This window comes from Siniperca chuatsi, linkage group LG7 (assembly GCF_020085105.1).
Source record: "Siniperca chuatsi isolate FFG_IHB_CAS linkage group LG7, ASM2008510v1, whole genome shotgun sequence".
NCBI classification, from domain to species: Eukaryota; Metazoa; Chordata; class Actinopteri; order Centrarchiformes; family Sinipercidae; genus Siniperca; species Siniperca chuatsi.
Genome location: NC_058048.1, coordinates 16287969 through 16310877, shown reverse-complemented (window position 1 = coordinate 16310877; position 22909 = coordinate 16287969). Strand labels below are relative to the sequence as shown.

The 22909-nt window shown below is 41.4% G+C and overlaps 2 protein-coding genes across 4 annotated transcripts; one reads left to right on the top strand and one right to left on the bottom strand.

The window, feature by feature from the left end:
* Positions 1 to 179: 179 nt before the first annotated feature.
* zgc:153372 (uncharacterized protein LOC767695 homolog) lies at positions 180 to 3774 on the bottom strand. Its single transcript, XM_044202181.1, has 10 exons — positions 3606 to 3774; positions 3275 to 3408; positions 2013 to 2163; positions 1797 to 1933; positions 1621 to 1690; positions 1444 to 1525; positions 1193 to 1324; positions 968 to 1110; positions 620 to 742; positions 180 to 312 (listed from the first exon to the last, which is right to left on the bottom strand). Exons 1-10 carry the CDS (start codon positions 3639 to 3641, stop codon positions 235 to 237), a joined length of 1086 nt encoding a protein of 361 aa, XP_044058116.1. The 5' UTR covers positions 3642 to 3774; the 3' UTR covers positions 180 to 234.
* A 944-nt stretch (positions 3775 to 4718) lies between these two features.
* Positions 4719 to 22888, top strand: prpf8 (pre-mRNA processing factor 8). Of its 3 annotated transcripts, none has more exons than XM_044203502.1 (43): positions 4719 to 4997; positions 5645 to 5762; positions 5874 to 6042; positions 6153 to 6317; positions 6491 to 6709; positions 6812 to 7024; positions 7295 to 7420; positions 7551 to 7656; positions 7939 to 8129; positions 8292 to 8411; positions 8529 to 8718; positions 9032 to 9151; positions 9384 to 9518; positions 9704 to 9833; positions 9966 to 10162; positions 10496 to 10702; positions 11280 to 11443; positions 11549 to 11675; positions 12226 to 12418; positions 12618 to 12805; positions 13028 to 13266; positions 13480 to 13626; positions 13759 to 13969; positions 14141 to 14257; positions 14380 to 14627; positions 14719 to 14898; positions 15036 to 15171; positions 15627 to 15796; positions 16039 to 16168; positions 16314 to 16460; positions 16621 to 16781; positions 16944 to 17135; positions 17560 to 17797; positions 17983 to 18111; positions 18571 to 18684; positions 18788 to 18961; positions 19149 to 19342; positions 19467 to 19706; positions 19851 to 19992; positions 20450 to 20590; positions 20724 to 20863; positions 21591 to 21793; positions 22247 to 22888. In XM_044203502.1, exons 2-43 carry the CDS (start codon positions 5654 to 5656, stop codon positions 22399 to 22401), a joined length of 7017 nt encoding a protein of 2338 aa, XP_044059437.1. In that variant the 5' UTR covers positions 4719 to 4997; positions 5645 to 5653; the 3' UTR covers positions 22402 to 22888. The 3 variants fall into 3 exon arrangements, with proteins under 3 accessions (XP_044059437.1, XP_044059436.1, XP_044059438.1); XM_044203501.1 differs by having other exon boundaries at positions 4720 to 4997; positions 5642 to 5762; XM_044203503.1 differs by lacking the exon at positions 4719 to 4997 and adding an exon at positions 5185 to 5329 and having other exon boundaries at positions 5642 to 5762.
* Positions 22889 to 22909: the final 21 nt, after the last annotated feature.

Genomic DNA, 22909 nt, shown 5'->3' with positions numbered 1-22909 from the left:
CATATTACTGTGAAAGCATTAGTTGTGTCAAACAACTGTAAATCATATTATTCACAAATTATCTGACACCTCACAAAATTGTCCTTCACTACATCGCAAGAGGTAGGTGACGACTAGCACATAAAATGATTTGTCTCTAATGTACTGTTATGGACTTATAAAATCAACCAATCGAAATCTAAAAATGTGTTACCATTTTATTTCCGTAGTAATACTCAGGATTCAGCTACATCTTTATTTGCTTGTTTTGGAGCATTTTGTCACTGAGGATCCCAGTTTGTCAGCCAGCAGAAATGGGCTGAGGTGGCAGTACTGAAGGAAAAAATGAAGAAAATTCATGAGACTGAAACAAATCCTCAATTAATATCAAAGCTTACACTGTGCAGTTGCTACAAAGAGTTATTCTTTCTGTTAAACTTGTAAGAAACTGTATTTACACAAAATACAATATTTTGGAAAATTCTTAAATATTTGAAGCTGCACATTAAAAATGAAAGCATTTTTAAAGATAGGCAACCTGTGCTTAATTTGATTCTTGCATGTAAAACGTGGTCAACTTTACTTTCTTTCTGAATGCAGTCAGTAGTTAACCTTTCAAAATTAAAGCATTTTCAGCTACCTGTGGTGTTGACTCTAAGCTGGACTTTGGTTTATCTGATATCTGGATTTTGAAATCCGGAAGGAAACGGGAACTCTGGAGGATTGCTGCCATCTCTCCATTTACCTCCACTGCCACATCTTTCTGCATAGCAAATAAGACAACATAACAGATTATTAGATTTTTAGACATGAATATGCAGGATTTTCTTCTCTGAAATTAAAAAAAGTTTCCTCTCAACACATATAGACATACTTTTCCTCTTATCGGAACAATAAGCCACAGGCTAGTAAATAACCTTGTGTAAACATTGATAAAGCAACTCAGTATTGGCCTGACTGGCCCTCTCTGATGTGACTTTTATTATACCTTGAAACAGTGGCAGGAATCAAAGTCCAGCTGATCTGGGAAATCTACCACAGTCCCTTTATAGGTTACTGTTGCCACAGACAGGACTGGACGTTTGGGCAACTTAAAGAGCCGAAAAGTGCCCGAAGCATAGCTGATGTCACCTGCAAAAATGAAGAGCTGGCTCATCTGTAGAATGAAAATGATCTTCACATGGCATCAAAAGTCAATGTTGCCTTTGGGTACCTGCTTTTGCTTTGAGCTCATTGTTGTAGATCACAATGTGGCTTGCTGAAACAAGGTGTGGAGTGCTGAAACCTACACTGTGGGCCAATGAAATCAGATCCTGCCAAAACATAGAACCGCCCATTCCTTCACCTGGGCCCGAAAACAAAGGTCACAGCCAAAGGATATTGTATGCCAGTGATGCAGGGATTCCGCACTGTATTCATGCCTTTTACATTGAATTTTTAGATGATAATGCAATATTATTTTACCCCACAGGACTGGATCTTGCTTCATGTGATCAGGAACGACTTTGCTGGCATACATGTCACTAAAGTACAGTTCACCTCCCTCCTGTGTAAAATGAGAGCGTGATGAGAACCACGAACAGTACGTCCCTGTACATCTTTCTATTTAATGTAGCTGGTATAAAAATTCTTCAGACTTACCTTTAGGACATTGTAAGCTTGCTGTAGCACGGCTCTTTTATCAGGACACAAACAGATTACACAGTTGGATCTGGATATATCAGAGGGGAAAACTGTTCAAATCAACTAATCAAATCTGTCTTATAGTAACAGACCATGACAGATCACGTAGAATCATATCCACGCTTTAAACCTACAGCACAACATCCATTGAGTCACTTCGTATGTCAGCTTCACTGAGACTCTCCATGTACCCCTGGACAAAAGTGACGTTGGGCTCCTCATAGCCACACTTGTTTTGATGATACTCAATGTACTGACGAGACGCTGTGATCTAAAGAAATGTACGTTAAGTCAGTAGAAAATACAGAAATCAATTGCAGAATGGTGCGAGTACAAGCATGTGGGATCACCAGCTCCTCCGTCATATCAATCCCCGTCACATGTCCACTCGGCCCAACAAGTTTACTGAAGGCATAACAGTCTCTGCCAGAGCCGCTGCCGAGGTCCAGGACTCTGCAGCCCTCAAGCTTCGCTGGAAAGGGAAGGCCACAGCCGAAGAATCTGGAGAAAAATATTGGTAAAAACAACAGCGCATAACCACAACATCACTGTACGTACAGATGATGCCGTAAAGGACGACAACAGACAAAGAAAGACCAGAAAGAAAGCTAGTTCCTCTGCTGGATGTCATTTTTAATCACAAAATTTAAGCTAATCAGTTATATATTCCAGTAATGTAAAAAAAATATATATAAATCAGTGCCCAGCACAGTACAGGATGATGTTCACAGATGCTTTTTCACCAATATGTGTATGCTTTCCGGTGTTTACAGAGAGCTTCAATAAGTCATTTGTCAGTGAAACTGTGGCATGATCGTGAATGGATTTTTGCCTGACCTGTCTGCTTCATGCAGACATGTAGATGGCTGCAGTGTGTGTGTGTGTGTGTGTTTGATTTGTATGTGCCCTGTCTATGTTTTGTGCTCTTGTCGTCACTGAGTAATCAAGTAGTATAGTAGTAGTTTTTTGTTTGTTTGTTTTTATTGGCAAAAGGATAATATACAAACAAACAGGTAAACAACATCAGCACATACAAATCAGATGTAAATGATACAAATACTTATAGAAAACATAACATGAAGATAAAGATAAGATAAAGAAGATAAAAGACAATGACATAAAAATAAAAAACAGGAGGGACACACATACACAAATGTAAACATACTCAGAGGTTTCAGGGAAAAAGGTTCCATAATGTTTCAAAAGCTTAGTACTTTTTTTTGGTCTACTAAACTGAGTGATTTAAGTAGAGGAATTAAGTTCTAGGAGGAAAGGTGAGATCTTAAGTAGTGATTTAGAACATTTCTGTTTGTGAATAAAAAAACCTTGAATAATGAAATTAATCAGATTTTCTAGAGCATCATCTGGATTAGTATAGTAACAAATAATATCTTTAAGATAAAAAGAGTAGACAGAGTAGAGACAAAAAAGTGACTCTAGTAGTATAGTGGTAGTAGTAAATATTTGCAGATTTCGATGACACCATCTGATGACATGTGCATGAGAGAAAGTTGTGCGCCGTGTGGGAAATATGCAAAATCAAAATGGTCAGTTATTGCTGAAGATGTTAATGATACAAACGTAAAAGGTGAGACAAGATTGCAAACCGTACCTTTGGGTTACCTCCGGGTGAACCAGGCTCAGTGCATCTCTGACACTTGTTGGAAGCGGGCGGCAAGACAAACTGCAGGAGGGAGCACTTGTTTGCAAATCACCAGAGGACTCCAGTCGGCTGCCATAGTACTTCTGCACACATGATATTAATCAACATGTGTATGGTCAACAGCTGTCTTTACACACTGGCTGTCACAGGTCTGATTCCACGGTCACCTTGAAACTAGTATTACAAAACTCCCATTCTCTGAGCAATGACAGAGTTGCTATTTAAGTCTAAACCACAAACTTAAATCAAACTGAACGGTGTCTGTTACAAACTGAAGTACCTTCACATTTTCCCGCACGTCGTCGCTAGTCGCCATTGCGTCCGACAGCGTTACAAAAACATAAAAAAGTGGCTCTAAACTCTATGAAAAGCAAACTTTATGTAGTATGAATGTGAAGAAATATTTACAACAGACCTTCCCCTCTTTCGTGACCTGCACAATATACTCTTCCTGTCCATTTTTTTTTTCAGAATAAAAGCGTCTTTACTCACAAATTTACAGCATAGAAACTTGTAAAATAAAATCAAACAAACAAACAAAAAAGTACAATTCAAGTCATTCGGGAAACAAAAAACAAATACTAAGTTTATCCATGTAAAAGGTTCAAATAAAAGGTCACATTAGTTATTACTTTTCAAATAAATTGAACATTGCACAGTTCACCTTTCAATGTAACAAGTCTGTAGGCCTGTACCTAAACAGCACACTAAAATGTAGGCCAAAGCACTTAAAATCATAGCATTCCTTCTACATGTGTAGTAGTACTTGTAGTATTCACTTTAACAACTGCAGCCTTTTTCTTCAAGGGATGTATTCATTCAGACATTATGAGTTACTGGAGCAGATTAAAACAACATTATCACCCAATGTTAGAGAGATATTTGCAGTTTCAGAGGTGTTGCAGTTGGACACATTTCTAAATTTTTGAGGGATGATCTGAGGATCTGACTTAACCTCCTCTATTAAAAGCTTGAATGATAATTTTTAAAGACTTTGTAGTTACTTAGATTCCAGAAAGAATATATTTTCTAATTTCATGTTTCAGATCAACAAGTAGACTAGGAGAAAGCAAACTGTTGATACACTGACATTGGATGGGACAAAAATATTGATCTAAATTTATTTGACAAGAGATGTGATACAAATCCGTATACCATAAGTGGGCTTTAACTTCTGAACACGTCTAGGACACATCATGCACATCAGAGCATCTACAAAGACCAATTAAGACAGATTTGTATAGGGGAAAACCAATTTTTAGACAGTGGTAGAACAGTTCCTTATAAAGTACTTTGAGGCCAGTAAACACCCAGTGAATGACCCAACACTGCAGAGGGCAGTAGTGCGCCGGAAACGGGACCATCCGGGTATTTGCAAAATTGCGCTTGTCCAACGTTTGCGTATCTTTCGACGTAGAGCCCTCACTGTTTGGTGGAAAGAAATACTAGTATCCGGCGTACCTGGTGTCTGTGATTTCCACTGAACTGCGTTCATCGTGTGGCCGCCGTCGTTCGTCGTGCGTGATGCAGTTTTATGAAGACAAATCAACACAACAGTGAATCGGAAAAAGGACAATACAGTCTGGAAAGAGAAATGTGGTGGTAGCTGATTGTGTGTGGAACAAGGCTGTTTTCAACGTTAATAAATTACCCTGGGAGTGAAGGTAGCGAGGTGTGTGGTTTTGCAAGCATTTTCGTTTTTGTTCCTTAGCTAACAGTCACTTGTTAGCTGCTGTGCTAGTTTTAGCAGTTGGCTAGCTTACCGCTTCATCCACGCTTGGCCTAATTAACAACTAAGTTAGAGTGCCAACGTCGACTTGCCGTTTTGCAAACTTTGCGTGTAATTTATTGTAAAGAACACATTAATTTTATTTTATACTGTAAAGTTTGCCGAACGGGTAGTGAGTCAAGTCTGCCGTTGTTGCGCGTAACGTTACAGTTTGTGCCGTAGGGGAAGCCATGTTGTTAAGCTAGCTAGCTAACCGCTAGTTAACTATCGATGTGGTAAGGATAACATAATGCTCCCAAGTCAATGTGTTATATTTTCTGTAGTACCAACAGACGAGTACTGGTCTATGTCGAATAAACAGCATTAATTTCAATTTAATCTATAGCGAGTTCTCAAACTCCGCATGCTTTGTAGAGTTTTTGTGTATAACGTGACATTTTGGCGAATAACCTACGAATTGTTAGAGCGCTCCAATCAATTTGACTTTTATAAGTGTAATGTAAATTTATTTTTTCTGTTTTGACTTGTAACCCCACATTCAACACTTAGGCTAATTTGAATTCTTTGTTTGGTGTTTTTGTTTTCAGTAGTGAGGCACCATGGCAGCTACCTTCCCCTACAGAGGGGTCCCTGCAGGGATGCCACCAGGTGTACCCCCTCCTGCGCCTGTCCCGGACTACATGTCTGAGGAAAAACTGCAAGAGAAAGGTATGTTGGCTTTCACCCAGTGCAGCACATATACAGTGTGATCAAATCTACAATGTTATTTCACAAATGGACTTGATTCATTTTGACTTCAAATGTTCGTCAACTCTACAGCAAGAAAATGGCAGCACTTGCAGGCAAAGCGCTACTCAGAAAAGAGAAAGTTTGGCTTTGTGGATGCTCAGAAGGAAGACATGCCACCCGAGCATGTCCGCAAGATCATCAGGGACCATGGAGACATGACCAATAGAAAGTTTCGCCACGACAAGCGGGTGTACCTCGGGTAAGAATGACTCATACAGTAGTCATTTTCTTGTTTGCTCAGTGGTTAAGAAGATACATCACTGTACACGCTGCCTTAGCTCATTCTATATCTTTCTTTTTATTGAACAGTGCCCTCAAGTACATGCCCCATGCAGTGTTGAAGCTGCTGGAAAACATGCCTATGCCCTGGGAACAGATCCGAGATGTGCCTGTCCTCTACCACATAACTGGAGCTATTTCCTTTGTAAATGAAATCCCCTGGGTCATAGAGCCAGTCTACATCGCCCAGTGGGGGTAAGAGAGAGAGTGTGTTGTTGGATGATGTTAAGTACTCCATGCTGTACTATTATGTTATCATGTTTGTAGTACATGGCACTTTAACACCTGAGAAATGCTCATCAAGTGCATTGTGCTCATTTGTATTCCTAAAATATTATAATCATTGGTGTCCCTTATCCTCCTCCTAGCACCATGTGGATCATGATGCGTCGTGAGAAGCGTGATCGTCGGCACTTCAAGCGGATGCGCTTTCCACCATTTGATGATGAGGAGCCGCCGCTCGACTACGCTGACAACATCCTTGATGTGGAACCACTGGAGGCAATACAGATGGAGCTGGACTCTGAGGAGGACGGTTCAGTTGTGGAGTGGTTCTATGAGCACCAGCCCCTCAAAGACACTGCCAAGTAAGCAGTCGCTGTTTAAAGACAACATTTTAAGTTTTACATATTCAGTTGATGTATAGTTAGCAAAATCGAACAAAAAATATTCATTTGTGCCCTCTTCAGGTTTGTGAATGGCACCACCTACCGTCGCTGGCAGTTCACACTGCCCATGATGTCCACACTGTACCGCCTGGCCAATCAGCTGTTGACGGACCTGGTGGATTTCAATTACTTTTATCTATTTGATCTCAAAGCGTTCTTCACTTCCAAGGCCTTAAATATGGCCATCCCTGGGGGACCGAAGTTTGAGCCACTGGTCAGGGACATCAACCTCCAGTAAGGACCTCCTGCCTTTTAACACATGATAGACCTACAGACTTTTCACTGTTAGTTTTACTGAGTGTGGAGGCCACCTGCAGTGAACACCACTTGTATGCTCATAAATATAAACATGTTTGTGAGACTTGTCTTCATTTTGCTTTTAGAATATGCATGTTTCTTGTTAATTGCTTGAACTGTAATCCTGTTTTATCCCAAACAAAACATCAAGTAAGAATAGATGCTAAATGATTTGTGCCTTAGCTGATCGGTCTGCTTCTCCCGCAGGGATGAAGACTGGAATGAGTTCAACGACATCAACAAGATCATCATCCGACAGCCTATCAGGACAGAGTACAAAATCGCCTTCCCCTACCTGTACAACAACTTGCCGCACCATGTCCACCTCACCTGGTAAGACATTAATGAATGTTATTTCTTAAGGTTGTCGTTTGCATTGAAAAGTAATTCAAATTAATTAAAGAGAAAAATGTTAACATTGGCTGTATGAAACAAGTAGATACTCATGACTTTACCCCTGCAGGTATCATACACCCAATGTGGTGTTTATCAAGACAGAGGATCCAGATCTCCCAGCGTTTTACTTCGACCCGCTGATCAACCCCATTTCACACAGACACTCTGTCAAGGTAAGTGTGGATGATTGTGGCTGTTTATCCATCTTCTAAAGATGAATGTAAAAAGTGAAAAGATGAATGTAATTCCCTGACAACAAACCACCTGTGAAGTTTTGAATTCAGATATCGTTTCTAATTATTTAAAGGTTAGAGTTTAAATTGATTTGGAGTAAAACTCCAGCAGAAATGGAAATGAATGAGATCCCTTTTCTTTACATTTAACTGTTCTGTCTACAAGTCTGTATTCTTTAAGTCACTCTTAAATTCTTATTGTAATTTCCTGAACCCGTTCAGAGTCAGGAGCCTCTGCCTGATGATGATGAGGAGTTTGAGCTGCCTGAGTATGTGGAGCCCTTCCTCAAGGAGACGCCACTCTACACAGACAACACAGCCAATGGCATTGCTCTGCTGTGGGCACCAAGACCCTTCAACCTCCGATCTGGACGCACAAGGCGTGCCATTGACATCCCCCTGATCAAGAACTGGTGAGCTAACTATCAACATGTTGGAACAAGACTAAATGCATTATAATTTACTGATTGAAAACAGATAGGTCAGCTTTGTGGAAAATTGTTGTTCATCTTATTCAGATTTAAAATGATAATTTTTGAGAAATTCTTAATGGTAGGTGTTAAATTATTCTACAGGTACCGTGAGCACTGCCCTGCAGGACAGCCAGTAAAAGTGCGTGTGTCATACCAGAAACTGCTCAAGTACTATGTGCTCAATGCTCTCAAACACAGACCACCCAAGGCCCAGAAGAAGAGGTGAGCATCGTTTGACACTTCCTTTTGATTTCCTGTTAACCCATCTTTCTAATTGAAGCTGTGTTTTGCTCATCAATCAGTTTTTTCCGTAAAGATTTTCCCTCTGTTGTCTTTCAGGTATCTGTTCCGCTCCTTCAAGGCAACAAAGTTCTTTCAGTCCACCAAGCTGGACTGGGTGGAGGTGGGTCTGCAGGTATGCAGACAGGGCTACAACATGCTCAATCTGCTTATCCACCGTAAGAACCTCAACTACCTGCATCTCGACTACAATTTCAATCTGAAGCCTGTCAAGACACTGACCACAAAGGTACAATCTCCAGGGCAGATACACTTGTTTAAATCCTTTGATATTGTATTGTGTGTAAATTAACAATAAAATATAGGTTAAATGTTGCACTGAACTTAAAATATTCCCATTATCCTTTTGTTGGCATTATGCACAAAAAGACTTAAAATCTGAAGTTCCAAATTTAGTTAATCCACATTTTCTGCAAAGCTAAAATGTGGTTTACTGTGTTTTTATTGTTAAAAAATGTCTTGCTGTATTCTGGTGCCAAGAGCACTCTGTACTATTTTCACCAGTGTTGACCCACAACTCTGTTCTTGTTTCTGTCCCCCAGGAACGAAAGAAGTCCCGATTCGGCAATGCCTTTCACCTGTGTAGAGAGGTGTTGCGTCTCAGCAAGCTGGTGGTGGACAGTCACGTGCAGTACAGACTGGGAAATGTTGATGCTTTCCAGGTTAGTTCAGCAACAAATTTTGCACAGCACCTACATTCTTCCCTTTTCCTTCTGGAAGTGTAATTTCATCAACCTTACACGCCACAGGAAAACAGTTTTTTTTTTTTTTTTTGTATTGGTTTCAGTGGTAGTTATGTTTTAACGTTAGTTCATTAGTTCAAAGTGGTTTTTAAGATTATTTGACAGTGATTTCACATTTGATTAATCCCAAAATTTTGCTTCTGTATTGTAGTTGTCTGATGGGCTGCAGTACATCTTCGCTCATGTGGGTCAGCTGACAGGCATGTACCGCTACAAGTACAAGTTGATGAGACAAATCCGGATGTGCAAAGATCTGAAACATCTCATCTACTACCGGTTCAACACTGTAAGTAATTTGATCTGATAACTGTTTGTGTATAAGACATTGTGTTCAGTGTCCATAGAAAGGATGTGTTCATTTCCCACAAACTACACAAAATGCTGCAGAACGACACACCATCTTGGCACCTAAATAGATTTAATTTAGATTTGTTGTGGGATTTTTTTTTTTATTTTTTTTTTTTTTTTCAGGGTCCTGTGGGCAAGGGTCCAGGTTGTGGCTTCTGGGCTCCTGGCTGGAGAGTGTGGCTGTTCTTCATGAGGGGGATCACTCCGCTGTTGGAGAGGTGGCTGGGGAATCTGCTGGCCAGGCAATTTGAAGGTATGTATACACCTTAACATCTTTTTGTGGTGGCCACTATCATTTCAGCAACAAAATGGTATGATGCACAGATGTATGCGTCAGCAGGAACTATACTTTTTAAGCAACATCTGTTTTCGATTGCCCCAACAGGACGTCACTCCAAGGGCGTAGCCAAGACGGTGACCAAACAGCGTGTGGAGTCTCATTTTGACCTGGAGTTGCGTGCTGCTGTGATGCATGACATCTTGGACATGATGCCTGAGGGCATCAAACAGAACAAGGCCAGAACCATCCTGCAGCACCTCAGTGAGTCCTGGAGGTGCTGGAAGGCCAACATCCCCTGGAAGGTCAGTGCATTACAGAGATCACTTCCACTGTGACAATGTGGGAGAGGGTATGGTCTGTTATTAAAAGACAAGGGTTAATCACAGAATCCTTAAAGCACTGCTCCGTTTGAATTTTGGATTTGTCAAGTAAAATGTTGCCTAAATAGCGAGTCAGTTCAAGTGTTATGTCACTTAGACTGCTTACAGCAAGTTCACAATGAGAGGATAAAAACAAACTGCATATAACAGTGGTTCAAAACATGTTTGCCACTTTAAGATGAGTAAGAATGAATGAAATATTGATTCTTAATTTGTTTTTTTTTGTTTTTTTGTTTGTTTTTCCCATCCTTACAGGTGCCGGGCCTGCCCACTCCCATTGAGAACATGATCCTGCGCTACGTGAAGGCTAAAGCTGACTGGTGGACCAACACTGCCCACTACAACCGTGAGCGAATCCGTCGTGGAGCCACTGTGGATAAGACTGTGTGCAAGAAGAACCTGGGGAGACTGACCCGTCTGTACCTGAAAGCTGAGCAGGAGAGACAGCACAACTACCTGAAGGTTAAAAAAAAAAAAAAAAAAAACTCCAAAAAGGAAATATTGAGGCCCTTTCCATTGAATAAAACGCTGTATTTGTTCAGTTTTTTGCACTGTCAGTATTTATAAACTGTAGTCATATTTCAGTGCCTTTTGGTCAGTGACCTTAAAGTAACTGTCCACATCTATATTTCCTAATAACCTAATGAGTGTCAACGTGCTGCCTTTGGCACATGAAGAAAGATAAATATAATGTAATAGAGTTTTGAATGAAGTCCTCTTACAAAGGCGCACTTGCATTGGTCTGCTTGCTTGTGCGTAAGAACTGGAGGAATATTGAAATGAGTGGTGGCTATTTTTTTTATCATTGGCTGCAGCTGCAGTTGGCCCGTCGCCATTCAGACATGGCTTCTGATCATTTATACTATGATTGAACATTTACACTTTTCTTTACATTAAGCTGTTCTAATTGCCCACATCTGTATTTGCTAATGACAACTTAATACATGAACACTAAATCACAAAAATTTAGTGCCGTTACATCTCTATATTCCTCGCATTTTGCCGTATTTTTGATGAAGTGTGTATGTTCTGCCTGCAGGATGGCCCCTACATCACAGCTGAAGAGGCGGTAGCCATTTACACCACCACGGTTCACTGGCTGGAGAGTCGGCGGTTCTCGCCCATCCCTTTCCCTCCACTGTCCTACAAACATGACACCAAGCTGCTCATCCTTGCCTTGGAGAGGCTCAAGGAGGCGTACAGGTAAACACAGTTTCAACATGACCAACTTCATCAGCAAATGTTTATTCACACCAGGCAAAACAACTTTTTTTCTACATCATTTGTTCATGTCTCTGTATCCCCTAGTGTGAAGTCTCGACTGAACCAGAGTCAGAGGGAGGAGCTGGGGCTGATTGAGCAGGCTTATGACAACCCTCACGAGGCCTTGTCCAGGATCAAACGTCACCTGCTCACCCAGAGAGCCTTCAAAGAGGTCAGGACCGAGACCTGCAATTATTTTTTTGAAAATGTCATTCACAGGGTAGCCCAGTAGCTCACCTAGTAGGGCACGCAACCTATGCACCAAGGCTGAGTCCTTACCGCAGCGGCCAGGGTTCGAATCAAGCTCACAGCCTGGGTTGCTGCTCTCTCTGTCTCTCTCGACTGTACTATCAAATACAGGCAAAAAAGCCACACAAAAAATTTCACTCACAGTTAACAGTGAAGTTTCTGCTGTCAAACATCATATGGTATTTTAAGGGCAAAGCATAGGTTGAAAGTATTTTTCTTATATCTTCTACAGATATTCTACAGGTCAATTTACAAACAATACAGATGTACACCTAAGATAGAGGGGGGAAAAAATGTTACAGTATTTGGGTGTAAAAAGTCACAGGAGACATCAAAATAATTTATTCACAGGAATGTGCAGGAACGGATTGCTATAAGCTGACTGACATAGCCTTGAATTTTCTTGAATGTTGCTATTTCTTACGCATCATATTAGTTTCCTGTCAGTGTCAGAACTACTACTTCTTTTGCAGGTTGGTATCGAGTTCATGGACTTGTACAGTCATCTGGTGCCCGTGTATGATGTAGAGCCCCTGGAGAAGATCACTGATGCCTACCTGGACCAGTACCTGTGGTACGAGGCAGACAAGAGACGCCTATTCCCACCCTGGATCAAACCTGCTGACACTGAACCACCACCGCTGCTGGTCTACAAGTGGTGCCAAGGTCAGGCTCTGCTCGGGCTTGTTATTATGCAAAAGAACCAATAATAGAGGGTTACTGCATGAGAGTCTGACCATATTATGTAATACCTTTTTATAGGCATTTAGTTTAGAATAACATGCATCCCATCTGATAACTCCCGTTATGTTAGCAGGACTCAAGGCCAAACATTATCTGAAGGCTATTTGTTAATTCTCCTCAGGCATCAACAACTTGCAGGATGTGTGGGAGACTGCGGAGGGAGAGTGCAACGTGATGCTGGAGTCCCGCTATGAGAAGATGTATGAGAAGATTGATCTGACTCTGCTTAACAGGCTGCTGCGTCTTATTGTTGACCACAACATCGCTGATTACATGACGGCCAAGAACAACGTGGTCATTAACTACAAGGTAAACGCATTCATTCATCTTAGATTGGATTTATTCCTGTATAATCTTTATAGATTATTCCTCATAACTCTCATAAGTAATTTCTAGTTCAGACATATAGACATACTTGATTTTATGTACCACTGAGTTACTGTTTAAGAACTTGCTTCCCATTTTGATGCATGTTAAGTTTTTACTGGTATTTGATCTAAATGTTTTCATCTTTGTCTCTTGTCTATCTAGGATATGAACCACACCAACTCCTATGGCATCATCAGGGGGCTCCAGTTTGCTTCATTCATTGTACAGTACTACGGTCTGGTGATGGACCTGCTGGTGCTGGGCCTGCACCGTGCCAGCGAGATGGCCGGCCCACCTCAGATGCCCAATGACTTCCTCAGCTTCCAAGACACAGCCACAGAGAGCGCCCACCCAATCCGACTGTACTGCCGCTACATCGACCGCATCCACATCTTCTTCAGGTGGGATTGAATCACCAAAATGATAAATGACAGACATTCTTAACATGACTTTTAGAAATATCGCTCTTATTTTAAATGTATTAAATCTCGGTTACAGTCTATGCATGGCTTCTACCTTGCCTGCCAAACAGTACAGATTTGTGAACAGGAGTGAAAAAGGAGGTTTTTGCTCATGATAAATTTTAAGTCGTGGCTTTTTCATGGGTTCACCAGGTTCTCTGCTGACGAGGCTAGGGATCTAATTCAGAGGTACCTAACGGAGCACCCAGACCCCAACAATGAGAACATCGTGGGTTATAACAACAAGAAGTGCTGGCCCCGCGATGCCCGCATGAGACTGATGAAGCATGATGTCAACCTGTGAGTTCCACTTTAAGATTTTGACTCTTAAACTAGTAGTATTTGTATTATTAAATCTTATTCTATGTTGAACATTATACTTATTTTACTAGAGACAAATAGCCAAAACCTTTCTAATATTACTCTTCCCAGTGGACGTGCTGTGTTCTGGGACATCAAGAACCGCCTGCCCAGATCGGTGACCACTGTCCAGTGGGAGAACAGCTTTGTCTCCGTCTACAGCAAAGACAACCCCAACCTGCTCTTCAACATGTGCGGCTTTGAGTGCCGCATCTTGCCTAAGTGCCGCACCAGCTATGAGGAGTTTACTCACAAGGATGGTGTGTGGAACCTGCAAAACGAGGTGAGGAATGGATGGCCAAAATGAGCAACGACTTACCTTATGACAGTTTGCGACTACTAATAGTGGATATGTATCTCATTACAGTACTGACACTTGTATCTTATAATCTTTCTTCAAATGGTCATAGTCATATTCCTGTTTTAAGTTCTCATATTGTATTTGCATGTGTAGGTAACCAAAGAGAGGACAGCGCAGTGCTTCTTGCGTGTGGATGATGAATCGATGCAGCGCTTCCACAACAGAGTGCGTCAGATCCTGATGGCCTCTGGATCCACCACATTCACCAAGGTCAGAAGACAACCTTCTCCCAAAAAACTAGAGCAGTAGCATGTAATGTTAAAAAATTAAAAGTAACAGTGGGAATAATTACCATGTCAGAATACTTAAGTATGTCCCGTCTTTACCTCCAGATTGTGAACAAATGGAACACGGCTCTGATCGGTCTGATGACATACTTCCGTGAGGCTGTGGTCAATACCCAGGAGCTCCTGGACCTGCTGGTGAAGTGCGAGAACAAGATCCAGACACGTATCAAGATCGGCCTTAACTCCAAAATGCCTAGCCGCTTCCCTCCCGTAGTCTTCTACACTCCCAAAGAGTTGGGTGGCCTTGGCATGCTGTCCATGGGCCACGTGCTTATTCCACAATCAGACCTGCGGTAAGTCAGCATGCAGTCTGTTGTTGTTTTGATCTCTTGTCTGTAAATTAATTTAGCAAACTGGGCTTTAACTCCTCTCCCTCTCCACCAGGTGGTCCAAGCAGACAGACGTGGGTATCACCCACTTCAGGTCTGGAATGAGCCATGAAGAAGACCAGCTGATTCCTAATCTGTATCGTTACATTCAGCCGTGGGAGAGCGAGTTCATCGACTCCCAGAGAGTTTGGGCCGAGTACGCCCTCAAAAGACAGGAGGCCATCGCCCAGAACAGGTTCTTAATCAGATCAGATTGTCAATGATAACATTTGTTGGAGACTTTTACAAAGAACTAGGATTTATAGGATCTGCTGTCCTACACTGGTCTAATAGTATTTGGTTTAACTGTTAATTTGGTTTTCTGTGTGTCAGGCGTCTCACTTTGGAAGATTTGGAGGACTCATGGGACAGAGGAATCCCCCGAATCAACACACTTTTCCAGAAGGACAGACACACACTGGCTTATGACAAAGGCTGGAGAGTCAGGACAGATTTCAAACAGTACCAGGTATGATGACGACACTACTGATATGTTGATGGGCAAAAGTATCTTGAAATTAAATGATTTGTACCTTATGATTATTAAGAGCATCTTATCTAATAATTCAGATATTCTTCAGCCTAACCCAAGAAGATAAAAAGTCTAAAGCCTTGCTTGTGACCCTTTGAGACCCCTTGAGGATTTTACAGAGCAAAACAGTGTGAAGTTTGGCCTGAGTTTTGGGCCAAAGGACGTCACAGGATTTTAGCAAAATAAAATTAGCTGTACTTTTTCAGCCCCAGATGTACCAGGGATCAGTTGTTTTGAGTTTCATTCTAACATTATTGTATAAAAATGCTTACAATCTGGATGTTAACATACTGACATTTGTATGTTGATATACTAAAATGTTGCATTTAACATTTTGCAATTGACACCAACATGCATATATCTATTGATGTCTCTGTCTTGATTGTGTGCAGGTGCTGAAGCAGAATCCGTTCTGGTGGACCCACCAGAGGCACGATGGCAAACTGTGGAACCTGAACAATTACCGCACAGACATGATCCAGGCTCTGGGCGGTGTGGAGGGCATCCTGGAACACACACTCTTCAAAGGCACTTATTTCCCCACCTGGGAGGGTCTTTTCTGGTGAGAGTTTGGTCATTTTAGGGCTCAAACAACACTCAAAGAAGAAAAAGTACTTCAACCTTGTTCTCTGTTACTGGCTAAATGAAAAGAAAAAAGCGTAACCAATACACTTTGTATGTTTGGTTTCTATTTTACTGTGTTTACTTCTTTTGGAACTGCTTTTTGAAGTTGTGGATTTGTTTTACATTTAATTCCTTAATTTTTAAAAAAGCATCAATTGTCTCTATTTCTGGACTTCATAGGGAAAAGGCCAGTGGCTTTGAAGAGTCCATGAAATGGAAGAAGCTGACCAATGCCCAGAGGTCTGGTCTGAACCAAATCCCCAACCGTCGCTTCACACTTTGGTGGTCACCCACCATCAACAGAGCCAATGTCAGTACAACCACCATTTGTAAATGCATCTTTTCCCAGATCGATTGATTTTTATATTCCTGTACAAGAAAAAGTCAGGAATGGGAAAACTGTCTAAATGGTTTAAACATTTCTTGGTCTACTTTTTTCTTCCTCCTGTCTTTAGGTGTACGTGGGTTTCCAGGTGCAACTTGACCTGACAGGAATCTTTATGCACGGCAAGATCCCCACACTGAAGATCTCCCTCATTCAGATCTTCAGGGCTCACTTGTGGCAGAAGATTCACGAGAGCATTGTCATGGATCTCTGTCAGGTAGGTTTTTTAATATTTTTTTTTTTAACCTTTTGTTATGGACTAGCTTTTTACTCAGCAGAAATATAGCAAGCTGAGGTTTGTTCTTAAAGTGTCTTTTTACCTGCTTTATTATTGACTTCCCTGAATGATAATGACTTTTCCTATGTTTTGTTTTCAGGTGTTTGATCAGGAGCTGGATGCTCTCGAGATTGAGACAGTGCAGAAGGAGACCATCCACCCCAGGAAGTCGTACAAGATGAACTCATCCTGTGCAGACATCCTCCTTTTTGCATCATACAAGTGGAACGTCTCTCGACCATCTCTGCTTGCTGACTCCAAGTATGACTTTTGAAGTTATATTTACATGACTACACTGAATAAATTCAAGTTAGACTAGTTGCTCTGAAGACATTAATGGGTTTTGTAAACTCATCATTGAAGCATTTTAAAGGTCCTTTTATCTAGTCTTCTATAAATTAAAATGTGCAACTCCTCATACAGGGACGTGATGGACAGCACCACCACACAGAAATACTGGATCGACATTCAGCTGCGCTGGGGTGACTATGACTCGCATGACATTGAGCGCTATGCCAGGGCCAAGTTCCTGGACTACACCACCGACAACATGAGTATCTACCCCTCCCCCACCGGGGTGCTCATTGCTATCGACCTGGCTTACAACCTCCACAGGTTAGGATTGTTACAAGCATGTCTACATGGCCCGTGTGATGGCAGATATTAGCTAATGAAACATAAAAATAGGGTACCATATTATTTTTGCTTAATTATGTGATCAAATTAACAGTGATACAAGTGATAGGTAATAAAGTAGCATTGTTTGGTGGTTGACATCTTTGCCTGGATTTTGGCATCCACTTGTTCATGTCAACAAGTATGTTCTGTAGTAGCCTTTGAAGTCTTCACACTAGCTTCCCAACTTGTTCTACATGAATGTAACTTTCTGCAACAGTAAGTCACATCAGCTCAAATGGTGCTGTTGGTTAGATGTACTCTGACGTCCCTCAAGTGTTTTTCTCTGCATATAGACAGAGGAAATATAGAAGAAAAAACAATCTTGTTAGTATTTAATTCTGTCATTTTATCTCCTCCATAGTGGTTATGGTAACTGGTTCCCTGGAAGCAAGCCTCTGATCCAGCAAGCCATGGCCAAGATCATGAAGGCCAACCCTGCCCTGTATGTGCTCAGGGAGCGCATCCGCAAAGGTCTGCAGCTGTACTCCTCCGAGCCAACTGAGCCCTACCTGTCCTCACAGAACTATGGTGAACTCTTCTCCAACCAGATCATCTGGTTTGTAGATGACACCAATGTGTACAGAGTCACCATCCATAAGGTGAGAATAGGCATTATAGTACAATAGTAATTCAGTGAAGAGTCGTTGTGCTCAATGCAGAATTTGTTTTGGAATGACTGCTTCTTAATGTTGTAAAGTGTCTGAATATGGTGCTTTTGCATAGGAATATAAAAAATAATTATCCATTGAGTTTAGTCACATGTATTCTTCATCTATCTCAACAGACCTTTGAGGGTAACTTGACCACGAAGCCCATCAATGGAGCTATATTCATCTTCAACCCTAGGACTGGCCAGCTCTTCCTCAAGATCATTCACACATCTGTGTGGGCTGGACAGAAACGTCTAGGACAGGTACGGCCCTGCTCTACTTTTACAATCACCAGCTCTGCTTTTTGTATTGATTAATTCTGTTTCCTGTTGTGTTTAGTGATTTGATTCCTCATTTTTTTTTCTCTTACTATGGTTATTTTTGAATTGTGTTTAGGAAAAAGGTCTCTTACTATCATTCTTTTTTATTTTTGGTCTGTTTTGTTCCACTTGGATGACTACAATATACTGTTATTTTAATTAGTTTTGAATCATTTGTAATTATCATCATTAGGTTGATGTTAAGAAGGCAATCAAAGTGAAGATATCAGTTGTTGCTGAGTTTTAACAACTTTATTATTTAACAATTTTAGGAAGTTCTTAACTACATAGTCCTCAACTAAGTGACACAGGCACACGCAAACTCCTTCCTACCACTTTGAAGTGAATCCATACGTATTTGGCACTTGAGTGTCGAGCTTTATTCTTGCTTTATCTCTGTAGTTGGCCAAATGGAAGACAGCTGAAGAAGTGGCTGCCCTCATTCGCTCCCTCCCTGTGGAGGAGCAGCCGAAACAGATCATTGTAACCAGGAAGGGCATGCTGGACCCTCTGGAGGTGAGACTCTTTCATTCCAATAACTGCTATAACAAGCCTCGAAGGAAGTTGGATACATACTCCAATGTTCTCCAGTTCTAATGCCGTTGTTCTCTCTGCGCAGGTCCACTTGCTTGACTTCCCCAACATCGTGATCAAAGGTTCTGAGTTGCAGCTGCCCTTCCAGGCCTGTCTGAAGGTGGAGAAGTTTGGAGACCTGATCCTGAAGGCTACAGAGCCTCAGATGGTGCTGTTCAACCTCTATGACGACTGGCTCAAGACCATCTCGTCTTATACAGTGAGTTTCACTCTCTCCCGCAAGAGCCCCAGACCAGGATTAAATGGATCGTATTAAATTTATATCAATGTATTGTATACCTCAGCTGATCCGAGCTGATTTCCCAACTAAAAGCATTTATATTTGGTGACATCAACTTATTCCCCTGTGTAAATAGTTTGTGTTTGGTGGTCTGCTCCGTCTCTAGGCCTTCTCTCGACTCATCCTGATCCTCAGAGCGCTCCACGTCAACAACGACCGTGCCAAGGTGATCCTGAAACCTGACAAGACAACTATCACTGAGCCCCATCACATCTGGCCCACGCTCACTGACGAGGAGTGGATCAAAGTGGAAGTGCAACTCAAAGATCTCATTCTGGCAGATTACGGCAAAAAGAACAAGTAAGTATTATTTCATGAACTGAATATTAGCCTGAAATAAATACAATGTGTCTCTGTAACTTAATAGAAGAGATTAAAGCCAGACTTGCATATAGTAGTCAATGCCTCCCTTGTCTTCATCCAGTGTGAACGTGGCCTCACTGACGCAGTCTGAGATCCGTGACATCATCCTGGGTATGGAGATCTCGGCTCCGTCACAGCAGCGCCAGCAAATTGCTGAGATTGAGAAGCAGACTAAAGAGCAGTCGCAGCTCACAGCCACACAGACCCGAACTGTCAACAAGCACGGTGACGAGATCATCACCTCCACCACCTCCAACTACGAGACTCAGACCTTCTCCTCTAAGACCGAGTGGAGAGTCAGGTATGCAGACATGAGTTTATGATTCATAAAGAAAAATATCCATCATAGTTTATTGTAGTAAATGGGTAACTAGGCAGTCATAATTTTTGTGAGTGAGTTTCCACCTCAGTTGGCTTTTAATGTTCCTTGTTCTTCACCTGTCAGGGCCATATCTGCTGCCAACCTCCACCTCCGAACCAACCATATCTACGTGTCATCTGATGACATCAAGGAGACAGGCTACACCTACATCCTGCCCAAGAACGTCCTCAAGAAGTTCATCTGCATCTCAGATCTGCGAGCGCAGGTATGGAGGGGATAGAGAAACGGTTTACTTTGACATGTAAAAACTATTATATTGACACTGTAGAAGAAAAATTCTTTCAGGTCCAATTGTGTGGCTGGTTCAGATGAATTTTAAAACAATAGGTTGTGTGCTGGACTAATCAAGAGGGTGACAACAAAACGTGAACAGAGCTCAGGAAATCCCAGACAGACTATTTCACAACACAATCTGATTCAGTCTGCCACCTATGACAGCCTAATATCTCTCTGTGTTGGGGGGTGTTTGGTAACAAGCAAATTCACGAGCAAATTCAAAATACTTCCTCCTTTGTGGATGAGTAGCTCAAAGAGTTCACACAGTGATCTGTATGGTATTGGAAATAGTCATCTGTCTCAAGACCTGATGATTGACAAGTGAAGAAAAGTTCACTTCCACAAACTGCCTCTGTAGATACTGACCGTTCACTGTGTTGTTCCAGATTGCAGGCTACCTGTATGGCACCAGTCCACCAGACAACCCCCAGGTGAAGGAGATCCGTTGTATCGTCATGGTGCCCCAGTGGGGGACACACCAGACTGTCCACCTACCCAACCAGCTGCCTGGTCATGAATACCTTAAAGTAAGAGTTCCAGCTGACTTTTTTTTTATTTATTTATTTTACCATTTTATGATTGTTGCTACTTTGTAACAGTTTTAAAGTGCGCTTTTTGTTGTCCCATCAGTTTGTAACTTCTTTTCTTTTTCTTAAACAGGAAATGGAGCCCCTAGGCTGGATCCATACCCAGCCAAATGAGTCGCCCCAGCTGTCCCCACAGGACGTCACCACCCATGCCAAGGTCATGGCTGACAACCCCTCTTGGGATGGAGAGAAGACCATCATCATCACTTGCAGGTAGGTTTCATAACAAAACACCTGCTGTCTGTCTATTAAAGCAGGGTTTCTGAGTCTGCAGTGTGCCCTTTCTTGCCTGCTGTCATTACTATTTTCCATAGTCAGATAGTAACTTGTGACTTGCAAGTAGATAGTCGGCTTGTACTTACAAAGAGTAAACATCTGAAAAACCAAATATTTGTGTGTCCTTGTTTTCTGCCAAAATGTTGACTTAATGACTGAAACCAGCGCAGTCGTTGTTGTTTCAATGCCAGAATGTTATCTCAGAGATACAAAGCTGGACGTATTTTAACATGCAAAAAGTAGACTTTGTTTTAGGTTTGTAAATCACATTGCAAAGCCACTGATGTTTGGTTAAATTCACGCATCCTAGACATTAATGTACAGTATGTTTTAACTGTCAGGCTGTAATAATTTCGTGTCAATCTATAGCAAATGTAATCTGCTTTATGATTTTGCATATAAGCAACTTGACATTGTTGACTATGATTTTAGAAAATAGTGTCCTGGGACTGAAAAAGGCCGTTACAATAGTCAAATTAGTAATTGTCTTACTTTTTACAGCTGATAACTGAGAAATTGCTTCTGGAAAAACTATTTTGCTACAGACATAAAAAGTGTGTTTTTTTCTCTGTTCTTTTAAAATATGTGTTGCAGTTATAACCGCATAATAAAGTGATGGTTGTCAGTTGAGTGGTACCTAAATGCATTTACCTCTGGTTTTCAGCTTCACCCCAGGCTCGTGCACACTCACAGCCTACAAGCTGACACCCAGTGGCTATGAGTGGGGTCGGCAGAACACCGACAAGGGCAACAACCCTAAAGGCTACCTGCCATCCCACTATGAAAGAGTACAGATGCTGCTCTCTGACCGCTTCCTGGGCTTCTTCATGGTGCCTGGCCAGGTGTCCTGGAACTACAACTTCATGGGTCAGTAGCCATCGTTTTTATTTTTATTAGATGAACTTTTGGTTTTACACTTTCATTAGAAGAGCTGAATGATTCTGCTTTAAAACGGTTTAAATCTGTGTGGCCACAACTGTCGTATCTGCAGTTTGTTTTCATTTGTGACAGGAATCAGTGCCATACATTGATATTTCTGCTCTGCCCCCCCCCGTCAGTTTGATTGATTTTTACTGTGCAGTTCTGCTTCACAGCTCAAAATCTCACCATGTGGAAATTCAAATTGCGTTTTCATTCTTCAGACTAGTACACAGTATCTCGGTATTTAAAATGTTATAAACAATGTCTCATTAAAGCAAGACTTCCATATTTAAGATATGCATGTCATCGTGCTCAAACCACTGACACCAAGTTGTAGAATACATACCAGATTGGTAGAATAGGTGAGTTCAAATAACCATTTTGGTTGTCTTGCTACAGGTGTGCGCCATGACCCCAACATGAAGTACGACCTGCAGCTGGCCAACCCCAAGGAGTTCTACCATGAAGTCCACCGGCCCTCGCACTTCCTAAACTTTGCCTCACTGCAGGAGGGTGAGATCTATAACGCAGACCGTGAGGACATGTATGCCTGAGCGCAGACGTTCTGCACACATTTTTGTAGATAGCTCTGCCAGAATCATGTGGAGCCAGGCCAGAACAGCCCTTGTAATATTTCTACTGAACACATGTAACTGTGATGTTTGGACATTTTTATGTAAAGGCTTTAGGACCTTTTAGGAATGTTTTGTTTTTGTTTATTTTGTTTTTTTTTTTGTGATGTTTTCTACGAATGTTTTCTTTGTCTCCCCCTTTATTACAGTAAGACTTCTTCATTTTGTGGCTTCTGGTACATCTAAGCATATGTGCATACGTGTGTAGTTTTCAGTACACAATACTTTGATGTAATATTCGATAATTAACATTGTCTCAAAATGTTAAAGACTTACTTCCCCTTAGCCTTTTGAGAAATGAAATTGAAAGTTGTATTTACATGTCAGTAATGCCCTGTTACTATGTTGTACTGTACATCCTGTGACATTTTAGCTTGGGTTTAAATAAAGATCACCATTTTTACAAACATTTGGCGTGTGATTGTGTGAT